Consider the following 12,956-nt stretch of genomic DNA (forward strand, 5'->3'; position numbering starts at 1 on the left):
TTCAATCAAAATTCCCTGTGTCTGTGCTATGGAAGCCTGGGAGAGTTTTATTGAATTTAGATTCAATATTGAACATATCCAACATGCTTATCAGTGTATTTTTAATGACATTAAGTGTGAATCATAACCTCCAGTGCATGATGCTTGTCCTTGTGCCCAGGAGGATGGAGTGGTACCAGCTGGAAGAGAACGTGGAAGAGCAGTGGTGCAGCACACAGCAGCAGCTCTGTGAACCAAGGACAACTTCAATTCTGGGACATGAAATCCACCTCCACTTTCAAGTCTCATGTATATTCACTTGTACAATAGGAGAGGGGGTGTGTTTTGTGAGGGAGTGCTGTCCCAAAGGTGCTGCTGGTGACAATGTTCAAGGAACAATTCTGAAGCTCAGCCGGAGCTGTTTGCCAGCACCAGCAGGACCCAGCCCTGGCAGGATGTGCTCCCAGTCTAACGGGGCTCAGGGCACTCCTGAAACACGAAGTAAAATGAACAACCCAACCCTGGGTTTTGTCTTTACTCCCTGGGGATCCATTTCAACTAATGGTAATCTCAGTACCACAGAAAGATGATTTGCTGCAGCTTTTATTTCACTGCCTTTTTAGGGTTATAGTTCTCTGAACCAGGCCTTGTGGGTTTTGAAGTAGAAATTTTGAATTATTTATTGCAAACAAGAGTTTCATTATTTTAGGGAGAATCAGTAACTCAAGATATAAATATATAAGTTCAAGTGCTGAAAGTTAATATAAACAAGTAAAATGCCCTCTTGGCTGAACTTTTGGCTGTCAGGGCAGAAAAAAATATTTGCAAAGAAAGAATGAAATCTTATTTCATCACTGTTAGTTTGAAGCAGATTTTTTCCTATTTTTAGGTTTACCTATGTACTGTAGTCATGTGCAGTGAATAAATGATTATTTGATCTAGCTTCCTCAGAAATCTGGGAGTAAGAAAATCTAAATAAGCATATATCAAGGCTATTTTCAAATTCACAAACATATGGGCTCTTTGTAGTTAAAACTGTCATAAGATAGAGCTGCAGAGAGGGCTCAGTCAGAGCCTGGATTTTTAAGAGCCAGAAGTAAGAGCAATGGTCAGTAAAGGCAATCTGCCACTCCCTTGAGACACCTACTCAGTGAAAACCCCTTGTGTATTTTCCAAGCACAGTGAAGAATACGCTTTCATTCATCCCACAGCTGATGCAAATCCCTTTGCTCTCCCTTCCAGTGTCTCCATCAGTGCTGCCTTCCCCCTCTTTTCAGAAATCTAAATTCTGCCTCAAGCCCAAACACTGTTAGTTCTCATTACCCAGCTTTAAGAATGACAGTCACTGGCATCTGAAAACCAGTCTGAGTCTCAGTACCACAGAGGGATCCATTACAGATATTACCAACATGGAGCATCAACAGCCATGCCTCCAAAAATCATGATCTTGTTTTTTGGCTTTCTTTCATTTGCATGTCTTGTATCCCTCCTCTAATTCTGAATATATTGAGATGATGTTTTTGATATTTTTTTTTTATAAATACTGATTTTCTACAAAAGCGTGAACTCAGCAGGGAGTTTGTGTTCTTAATTTTAAAAAAATCAACTATCAAAAGATTTGAAGTACAATTGCAACACTGGAGATGTATGAAGATTTTGCTATTATAGCTTAATATTAAACCTGAATAATGGCCTTTTCAGCTCCTTGAATTCTAAAAAAATCTTAGCAATTGGATGTTTTTCCAGAAAGTTTAGCATCCAGTGTCATTATTCATCCAGCTATTTTTTTCATGTTTGCTTTTATACCCGTCTTCCTTTATTTGTCTGACACCTGCATCTCTTAAAAAAATTAGAAAATTATTTCACTTAACCTGGCACTTGTTTGTTTTTTTGTTTTTTTTTTACTTTTAAAACTAGAAATACCAAGTCTGCAGCTGGGGTGGTTGGAGTGGCTGAAGAGCTTCAGTGGGAAGCACCTGCCTGACCCTGCCCTTCCAGAACTCCTGGAAAACCCCGGGATGAAGCAGCCTTGGCTGGCGTGTGGTGTTCCTGTGAAGAGTTCAGAAAACATGGCACACTGAAAGCAAATGGACAGAGCCATCAGCAGGAAATGAGGAGCAGACATGAAGAGACGAAGGCAGAAGGTTTATTTGGTGTATAAAGGTAGGAAATTTATGTACACGTGCACAATGCAGTTGAGGATACAGAAATACAAAGAGGAAGAGAGCAGCAGCATTTCTGAGGCCAGGGGATGTTCTGTGATGACAAGGCATTAGAGGAAGGAAAGAATTCAATTACAGGTGAATGTTTTCAGTAAAAGAAAGAGAGAGCTGATGGCCTGCTAATTGAGTTTAGAATAATAACTTGCATATTGCTGTAAATTAATATGAAACCTGTGTTTAATATTGCATAAACACTCATTTTAAGTGTCTAGTATTGAATAGAAAGAGTATTGGAATCTCTACACAAATGGTTTCTTATTGTTTTCACATTTTGCATATAGGTCTAATGCAGACATACTGTTATTACATTTATTTTTTTTTTTTACCTTTCTTCATCATTAAGACCATGATGAAAATTTTGCTTAATGTAGTGTGTCCTGTTGTGCATATTCTATAAAGTACATAATGGTTCAATTTAGTTATGTGGAAACTGAACTAAACCCAGTGAGGAAATAAAACCAAACGAAACTTCATTATTTTCTTAATTATAGATATTAAAAAAAAGTTTGAACAGCTTTGATACGTAGCAGCACTTTTTTCATTTGAATTTTTAAATTTTCTTTTTTCTTTTTCTTTAGTTAGCATTCTGAAATAGGACAGTTTTTATTTCAAGTTATTTCTGATTAGTTTTTCATTTTTCTTTTCAATAATACTAAACTGAGAAACATTTTTAGCTACAATTAAATGAAAGCTACAGTTTGGAATGAAATTCCCAACATAAGATGCTATTATTTTAAATTTCCCCATATGAAAGCAATTTTCCAAAACTATATTTTCACTGGAATAAAAAAATTCAAAATGCAGTCTGGTTTTGTTTCTTTTTTCTCTTTGCCTGTGTTCTGTAATTCCCAGTATTACATGTGATTGCCAGTAGGATAACTAAACCTATATCTGATAGTATATATAGTTTTCTTTCTGACACTGCTACATTAATTTCATCTCCAGTGCCTTCCCATCTAGTGTTTATTGATTCCTTACAAAGGGGACAGGATTTTTAAAATAAATTTTTATATATAATACAAAATTATTTATAATTATTTTTAATACGAGTTTAACAAAAAAATTTCCCTAATCTTTTTCAGGTATGATAAAGCCAGCAAATAAATTATCCTTGTGTACAATTCTTATAGGTAAGTACACTGTACTTTATTTTCATACTAAGGCAGATGCTAGGAATATGTGACAGGGATGAATCACAATTTTTTTTCCACAGATGTGCAAAAGTTTTTTGGTTTTTTTCCTCCCCCCTAAAATAGGAGTAGGGTTTTTAACAGCAGAAATGTTGCTGCATTTGTGTGCTGAGTGGTACTCAGAGAAATAACAGACCTGGGGTATTTATGAAAGGTGGAAAATAAAAAATACTCTTGATCCACTGTCCGATCCATATCCTGCTGTGGCAAAACAGAAACCTTAAAATCTCACTCAGACACATTTCAGGGTGTCCTAATGTCACTGGAGATTTAAAGGGGGGATTTGCTTTTCCTGGATGCACCAGGTCCAACCTGCAGCGAGTTAGGGAGGACAGGGGCAGGTTTGGAGTGTGGGAAACTGATATCAGGGATTTCAAGGACTTCTCCAAAAGATCAATTGTTCCCTCTGGAGTCAGAAAACCTCCCAGTATGGTGTTAGTCTTTAAAACTCTGCTACCTGCCATACAGCTGATAACAAAACACCACCCTATACACACTTGTTCTTTTGAATCCTCTCTCAAGGACACTATTCAAATGACTGAAAGGGACAGAGAATCTCTGCAATATAATAATGCATGTCCAAATAAATTATTTCACCCTTCATAAATGAGGTTTTTGTCTTAAATAATGGTTAAAAAAGAAAAAAACTCCTCACTTTTTATGAATGTTTAGTATTTAACAATGTATTTCAGTTGCGTCTACACTCTCAAAGGACACTACAAAGATATTTTGCTATAATATTTTTGCTACGTCTCCTGGAGCTCATAATTTTCAGGTCCTTTTTTTCATTCTTTTAAGAATCCATGGACAACCAACCCAATTACTTTGCTTGCTTTTAAGAAAGAAAAATCCCATATTTTTTTGACTGATAACACTGATCTACTAATAAGTAAAACAGACTTACTTAAAGTTATAGAAATCTTTAAACAAACAACAAATTTGTGATTTCAAGTCTGAGACACTTACTGGGCCTTTCTTGAAAGAGGAAATGTTGGTAAAGATTAAGATGGCTGTATTTTATCTCAGTAAAATACATTGTATCTGTAGAGGCTAATGGAGCAGAGGATCAGGATTAGTGATATCAGTGCAGGATTGACACTAATTCAGATGGATGTGGGAGCCTCCTCAGCAGGTTGTCAATTGCTAATCCAAACCATTACCTAATTATCCAAAAATATCCCTCCTGATTTCACAGGTGTGAGACCTAACTGCCAAAGGAACACCAATAAACATGGGATGTGATGTAAAAATAGTGACCACCTGCAAGATTTAGTTTAAGATTAGAATTATTGAAGGCAGTGAGTCTGTCACTCATTGCAGTAGGGTTTGGATGCCACCCTCAGTAAATGTGACTGTTAGTTGTCCCACTGTCACCCACTGGCAGTGTCCATGTGGTGAAATGCTCTGGTGAAGGTGGGGTGAACTCTTTAACATCTGCTAGCATTGTTCTAAATCTAAATCGATTAACTAAACCAGATCTGAAAGGATTCATAGAAAAACCATTCAAAGAAATATAAAACAATTATTTAAAACTCTGATATTTGTATTGCTTTGCTAAGCTGCTTAGTCAAGGCATCTTCTGCTGCAGTAAAACACAAAAGTTTAAAGACAGCTCAATAGTCTTCCTGATCACCCCACTCGACTGCTGGCTCATCATCCATTCGCAGAATGAGATAGGAGAGGAGCTGAAAGAGGTTCTGCCACAAGAGCAAAGAGACAAAGAAGGAGAGGTCGCTTACATCGATCTCACAGCGGTCCCCGGCGAAGTTCACGTCGCACAGGCAGTGGAACTTGTTGAGCAGGTTCTGGCACAGGCCCCCGTTCAGACATGGGTCAGAGCTGCACTCATCAATGTCCTTCTCACACCTGCAGGAGAGACTGCAGACAGTCAGCCTCAGGAACCAGGTATCCAGTGCTTCCAAGGGGCAAGTGTTTAATTCAGCAGCTTTGGGGGCATGGAGATGCTCTGGGGTGTGTTTCCACACGTGTTCATGGTTTTATTAACTAGCTGATGAGCCCCACTCAAACCCTGAACCTCCTGCACAGTTTCCAAACACAGACAGTTGAGCAGGTAATTTCATCCCTGTAAAGCACTTCATGGTTACTGATGCTCAGCAAGGTGCAGTGCAAGTTCTTGTGTGAGCTCAGAGCCAGCTCTGGTGCAAGTCCTGCTGACAGCTTGCTTGTCCTTGTCATTGTTCCTCAGGAGCTGAGGGCACAGCTTCCTTCTCAGTAATTTGGATATAAGTCAAAAAAATGTGTGCTTTTGCCAGTTGAGTGCTCCTAGAAATATTAATCTGTTTTTTGAGTGGGTTTTTTTAACCTTTTTATTTCTTCCCTCAATTTGGTATGCTGATAGATCCCAGCACAATTTCCTATCCAGTTCCTCTGAGCTGGGCCCCAAAAAAAGTTAAGAATGGTGCATGACAGGTTTCATAAGCCTTAATATGCATCATTAAATGGTTTTGAGCTAATTCTGGTGATACAAGAAATCTGAGTTATAATTTCTAAAGGCAGACAATGGAAGGATAATGAGGGATATGTAAGACTGTTTGAAAACTACTGATTTGGTGATTTTTGCTCTGAAAATGTTCCCTTTTGATTCCCTGCTCCTTTTTATCAAATAATGCTAAAAGTTAATCCTACTTTTTCCAGGTAAAAATGCAGGTTTGTACTTGGAGAAGGATGTGAGAAATTCTCTCTGAATTATAAGGAATTGCTTTGTTCAGTTATATTCATAACCAAGCAAAAAACATATTAATCGTACATCAGAGAAGAGCGTTTTTATATTAAACACTCTTACTCTATTCTAATCTAAACTTCTTTCAATAGTTTCCTTAAATATTAAATTATATTAATATACTTCAAAGACCTAAGTTATTTATCCAATGTATAGAAATTGTATAGCTATGAAATTACTTATGCAAATTTTAAAAAAAGCCAAAAACCTCTCAAATCTGGGAAATCAGGTACCTTAATACAACTGATTTTCAGGAACACTTAAAAACCTGACTCCCTTTACGTAATTTTCAAAGTTCCAGCCTGAATTACATAACAAATTTGTTTTTGAGAGAGAGCTCTATCATCTTTAATGGAGATTAATCTTTATACATTTCCCTTTCCACCTGCTATTAAGCCCATTGGGATTTTTTTAATGTGATCCCAAGTCAATTGATAGAATTTCTCTACACTGTGCACCAGTGGCTTTCTGAGGGCTGGAATATTGTCTTAAAGGAAAATGCCTACTTTATCAGCCTAATACATAAATATACAAAGGGGTTTGGTTTTGATATTCTTATTAACAGATATATTTGAATTTGTTCTGGAAAAAAAGCAAAAAAAAAGGGATGAAATGTTCTCATTTGGTCTAGTGAGACCCCCAAGCACGGAAGCACTGCTGGTTTATGGCTTGGCAGCCTGGAGGAGCAGAGGCCAAATGCTGCATTTGAGAGGCTGCAGGAGAGAGCCTGGCTGCCACAGGCAGCTCCCTGCAGCTCGCCGGGCACAGGCTGCACACGAGAGCCTTGGGAGCTGTAAAAGAGAGATTACTGCCAGCCACTGGGATGGAGGGAAGGAAGGCTCACTCCCAAAGCTGCAGTTAGCAGGTAGGCTGGCAGGGGAGGGAGAAGGAAATAGGGCTTTCCTGCTGCCTCAAAGTCCCAAGGAATACATGCAGTGCAGAAGTGGCTATGAATATGCTTTTACGTCTTAAAATTTCATTTTATTGTATCCTTTCCCCCTTGTTGAATATTGTGAGGTGGTACACAGGTGACCTGGCTGTTAACAGTGCAATTCAAGTGTGTCTGCCAACCACACTGTGCATTGAGTGGGTGGAAATCTTCATTTCATGTCTTTTATAGCCTACTGTACTCTTTCCACAAAATCAGCGGGCTCATAAGTTTTTGAGAGAATGAAAACTTTTTGTTGGAAACTTCTCTGCATTACAGCTTGGTCCTGTTGAACTTTTGGATATTATACTCTGACATAATGCTGGTTTCACCAGAAGTATGTACAATTTTCCTGTCTCTCTATCCAAAATGCCCTTACCTGTTCAGGCTATGACTGGGACAGTGCCTCTCTAGGTTTCTGCAGCACCTGATGCCTGCCCTGAGGCTCTCAGCCCTCCCTGCTCCAGAGCTCTTTGAAGGCCAGTATTGAGTGTGAACTGGGCTACAAGATACAAATTTCGCTGTGAAGGTGCTCCCTCTGATCCAAGCTAAATAATAACATGCACAAAGTGTTCCTTAATCTCTTCTAAAAGTAATCATTCTGTTCTCACACTTCAGCATTCGGTAAGAAAGTGTGGTATACCATGCTACCAGGTGTGCCACCTCTTACCATCCCTGGGATAGAATAGATTGTATCTTCACAGCACAGACATGTGAAAATGGAACAGCTTTGCATATTCATGTGCCAGAGCATGCAGCTGGTTTAGATATATGAGCAGGATATGGGTGTTTGTGTCCCCACCTATGGAAATTCTAACTTGTCATATGAAAATCTGGCACAGAAGCAAAAAAAAAAAAAAAAAAAGCACAGAGAAGCAAGCCTGCAGTGCTGTTTAAGAATTAATGTCTTGGGCTGGATTACTGGCTGCATTCATTTGTGATTTTTGTCCAAAACCACAATACTCCAGACCCTCAGAGTCACTCTAGTAAGGAACTCCTGCATTATAAATCAGCTGCTTTGTCTGTATTTCTGCCAGAGGGTTGGCTGTTACCCTCTGGACCCTTTTGGAGCAGCTTTTGGGAGAGGTGCTCCCCAGGGATGGGCAGGACAAAGGCTCTCACCGTTCTCCCACGAAGCCTGGCAGGCACGCACAGCTCAGCTCCCCGCCCAGGTCGCTGCAGTTGCCGTAGTTGAAGCACGTGAGGTTCCTCTCTTCATTCCCACACACAGTGTAAGGTAATCTTCTGTACCTGGGCACACAAGGAGGCAGCAGCAGTTATTGGCACTGTCCTTGCTTCTGGATGCCTCCTGCTCTCTCAGCTGAAGCAGGGGAACAGGGTATTGCCCAAAGGAATGACAGCTGGAACTCACATTTGAGACTCCCAGAACGTGTTTTGCCTAACTTTTTTAATTTGACAGATTTAATTTTTCTTTTCCGAATATTTACTGGCAAGATAATGATTCATTTATCATTAAAAAAAAAAGGACATCACTCTACTTACATTACTAATGTGGTTCTCTGTGATACCTGGACAGCTTAGTATAAGAGTTCAAAAGAGACAGACATAACATACAAGATAAAAATTATTGGGCCACCATAAGGCATCTTCAAATCTGAGGATGTCCTCACTTCTCAGAAAAAGTCAACAAAACCTGTCAGTTTTAGTAATTATAGATAGAATTTATATAGAGTATAATTTATATAGAGTATTTTAAAGATAGAGTAATTATATCCTGTAATTGGATAGCGTGAAGATGATTGCATCCTTTAGGCTGCAGCAGACTGCATTTGTTGGAGTCTTCTGAAGGAAGGAGAAGGATTTTGCCTTCTTGGAGAGGAATTGGACACGCTTAGAGGGCAGAATTTTATGGGCATGCAGAGAAGGGCAATTAAAGGGAAAAGCTTGCAGCCTTTCTAGAGGAGAGTCTGGAGGGGAGAAATAGGAAATAGCATGTAAGCAGTGTCAGAAGCAATGGCAAAAGTGGGTTTTGTGGTGTTTGCAACCACCAGGACTGAGAATAAGCTGGGAGGAAAAGACCAACCCAGAAAAGATGCTGTGAGTGGGGAGAAAAGCAAATTATTTTCCTATTGGTATTTTCTCCTACCAGCTCTGAATTCCTGCATTTATAGCTATAGAGCCATATTACTGTAATAAAATATAGTTTTAGAGATTTAAAAACCTTAAGATTTTTTTCTGAAAAGAAGATGTAGCACATGTATTTTCAAGCTCTGGAAGACTTGTAATCTTGTCATCAGAGAGCTCACAGGACAAATGCTGACAGCAGAACAGGGCAGCAGAGCTGTGCCTTGTTCCTTCAGTCCTTATCTGCCAATCTCTGCCTGAGCTGGCAGCTCTCCACTGTCTCAGTCCACATCTAATTGATCTGTACAACTTTCTGTACCCTTCATACCTCGACTCTGCAGCCATGATTAATACAGAGACAGATGCAAAACATCTGTGTTTAAAACAAAGACATCAGGGATGTAAAAGCCCTTCAGAAGAGCCTTGACAAAACCTTACAGATCAGCCTTGTTTATGGTACCTGCAAAACCGCCCAGTGAAGTTAGCAGCACACAGGCAGGAGTATCCATTAATTCCATCAACACAGGTGGCCCCATTCACGCACTGGTGGCCATGGCAGTCATCTATGTCCTCCTCACAGGTCTCCCCAGTGTATCCGGGCTCACAGCTGCACTCATAGGAGGCAATCCCATCTGAGCAGTTCCCATGGACGCAGGGGTTTGAAGAGCACTCATCAATGTTGACTTCACAGTAGCTGCCAGTCCATCCATCGGGACACACACAGCGGTAGGAAGTGTAAAAGTCTTCACATATCCCCCCATGCATACAGGGGTCAGAGCTGCAGAAATCTGCCTGCAAACAGCCAGTAAGAGCAGGGTTTGCAGATATTTTGAGAAATTGCTCCTCTTGAGGTTTTTTAGTAGGGATGTCAGCATTTTCAAAGTAGGAGAGATAAATGCCACTGATTTCTATGGTGCTCATGCACCCTCGCAGGCCATCCAGGCTGTCAAATGCCTTGTCGGCCACGTAGATGTCTGTCTCTTCTCTTAAAAAGTTGAGGTTTCCTGCAGCAGCTGTGCTGGTTGCCGTGTCTTTCTTGTTGTCTATATCCATGTGCCATCTGGAGGACTGGGACAGGGGCTCCACCATAGAGACCATCACTCGGTGCCATTTGCCATCGCTCACAGACTCTGAACTCACCAGGGCCAGCCTGTAGAAGCTGTTGCCACTTTGTAACTGAAACAGGAGTTTGGAGTTGTGGATGCTGATGATGACAAACTCAGGCTCCCTCTCTGCATACAGCAGGATCACGTCAGTGTCCCTGGTCCGAAAGCCAAAGATGATATTGGTGAGGTCTCTGCTGATCTTCCCGTTGCTTCTGTAGAATATCGCGCTGCTCCGGCCGCTGAACACTGCGTTAGCGAGACCTGTGCAAAGACAGCAAGTGAGAAACCAGGCCAGTTTTACACCAATACACCTGGAAAGATGTCTCTCCAGTGCACATGCCATGTAACTGCTTTTGGGTTTGCTGGGAGACAGTCAAATTCCACTGGTGTTTCAGTTATCCTGGTCTGCCCCTCGTGGCTGTGGAATTTACAGGGCAGTGCCAGCATCAGCCATAATCGAATCCAAAGCGTACTGCTTTGCATCATCTCAGGTTGTCCCTCTAACATACAATTCTGCATTACTGTTATCTCTCTATTTCAAAAAAAAACCATACATTTGTCACTTTATGATTGTTTCCTAAGTACAGGCAGCCTAGTTATTCCCCATGACAGATCTGGATGGGGTGAACATTTCTCCCAATTCCATTTTTCTTGGGTGAGTCTTAAGATGTTTTATGAAGTATTTGATTGGATCCCAATTTCATCTCACTGATGCAAAAGGATTCATTTAATGTAAGTCAGTTGATGGAAAGCCCCTTCAAAATCCCCGTGAGCAGTTGTGCCTGTCACATCCAGATCCAGCTTCTCCTGGTGGGCAGGCACTGCCACAGCCCTGTGCAGGTGGGACTGGGAGGGCAGCAGGACTCAGCTCACTGTGCTGTGAGTGAAAATTGATGGGCAACGTTGTGGCAGTTTTATGGACATCTTCACAAAGGTATTTGATACCTTTCATTTGCAGGGTTTCTACTAAAATGCACTAACTCACTGGGCTGTAAATTTAAATGTTCTGAGGATTTTAGACAGGGAGGAGGGACAGGAAGGAATGTCTTCTGTCTGTACTTCAGAAAAAAATAGCTTTGAAAGATCTGAGATCAGATGGGTTTCTGAGGTGCTTGTTTTTTTAGCAGAAGACACAAGGCAGAGAACTCACTGCCCAGGAAAGCTTTTATTTTGTTATCCTCTGTTGAACAAGAAGAAGTTTATCCTGTAGCTAAGAATAAAACTAGTTTAAAATGCAGTTCTGTAGTGCAGGAATTTTTGAATTACCATTAGGGAAGCTCCCTACTGTTGCCACATAAACCAGCACAGAAATCTATAGGGGGTGACCTTGAATCATTGAAAGTATAAATGAACTTGAGTTTAGCAGAAGGAAACAGTTCAGGTACTTTTCACTTCACTGTCACTAAGCGTTTCTGTTCTACCCTAATATGCGATACTAAATTTTATAAGAGAATGTATTTTGATGTTATCATTAAAGACATCTCTGAGAGAAGGAGCAATTATTTTAATTTCAGTTACAATTTTAAGGTATCCTGCAATGGTGATCCTAACAGTCTGCATAAAAATAGTATCATATTGGTCTGTCTATGACAGAGATCTTTTGTTGACCAGCCTTCCTGTTCCTAAGAGTCAGCCATTCTGACAGCTTTCATCAGACTGAGTGGATATTTACCTTCCCTCACAGTTTTGTTTTTTTTTTTTTTTAGTTTTTTATTAGGGCTTTATTTGGTAGCAAAATGAAGAAATATTTCTTAAAAATCCCTACTTGCTCTTTTCAATTCAACTCTAGGATGGGAAGGAGAAGGAAAAGTGGAGAAGGAAAGAGATGTGCAGGGTGGCTAATGATCCTAAGGCAGCTAATAGTGATCAGTTTTCAAGTGGATTGCTTGGTGTGCAGGTGCTTCTTATGAAGGCACTGCTTGAGCAACTGTACTGCAGGTACTGAGGTGACTTTCTCCAAAGCTATTCAAGATTTAAGAAAATCAAATGATGCAATGGAATTTTTGTCGCTTAGCTTTTCAGGAAGATGGAGAACACTCTAGGGTTAATCCAAGACTGGATATCCTCTTATCTCTTTGCAGTGGAAGTGTGAGGCAATGCACAGATCTATGGGACAACCCTGATTAGCTGGGCTGAGTAAGTCAAGAGCAATGTTTCTATGAACATCAGTCCCTGACTCAGGGGTCTGGGGGACATTTTCTGGGTTTGGTAGGGCAGACTCTTCCCATTAACATTACTTAAAATTGACATGACTATTATTTTAATACAGAAGTATAATTTGAATGAGCTTTAAAGGCAGTGAATACTTTGTTTCAAGGAAATGCTGCTGAAAATACCTATTGCTGCTGATCTCCAAAGATGACTGGAACAACTGAAATGTACCTACATTCAAATCCTTGGTGCACCAGCTGGCATTGTGCTTCATGAGGACAGGGCCCAAGCTCACACCACTTAACTTCCTCACATGCCTTCCCCACTGTGTTAGGGGGGCAGGTGCAAGTGAAGTCATCCCAGATGGAATAGCACACACCACCGTTGTGGCAGGGGTTGGACTATGGGAAAGAGAAGAGAGAACCTCAGTATGAGTCAAGGCTGTTGGACACCCAACTCTAGGCATGGGGGACTGTCTGGCAAAAAGAAGTTTTCTTTCTATTTCAGATGGAAAATTAGAAAGACCAGTATTGTGACAGTACAGCGTGTTCAATA

General features: G+C 40.4%; 1 protein-coding gene across 3 annotated transcripts in view; it reads right to left on the bottom strand.

Annotated features, from left to right (window-relative positions):
- The window catches only part of CRB1 (crumbs cell polarity complex component 1), a 135,568-nt gene that overhangs the window by 56,332 nt on the left and 66,280 nt on the right, over positions 1-12,956 (bottom strand). For all 3 annotated transcript variants that reach the window (XM_074546238.1, XM_026793461.2, XM_074546237.1), the window contains exons 8-11: positions 12,637-12,802; positions 9,605-10,511; positions 8,182-8,310; positions 5,131-5,257 (exon numbers count right to left, since the gene is read on the bottom strand). In XM_074546238.1, coding sequence (XP_074402339.1) covers positions 5,131-5,257; positions 8,182-8,310; positions 9,605-10,511; positions 12,637-12,802 — 1,329 coding nt within the window. The remainder of the gene's footprint in view (positions 1-5,130; positions 5,258-8,181; positions 8,311-9,604; positions 10,512-12,636; positions 12,803-12,956) is intronic.

Source organism: Zonotrichia albicollis, chromosome 8 (genome assembly GCF_047830755.1).
Source record: "Zonotrichia albicollis isolate bZonAlb1 chromosome 8, bZonAlb1.hap1, whole genome shotgun sequence".
Classification (NCBI taxonomy): Eukaryota; Metazoa; Chordata; class Aves; order Passeriformes; family Passerellidae; genus Zonotrichia; species Zonotrichia albicollis.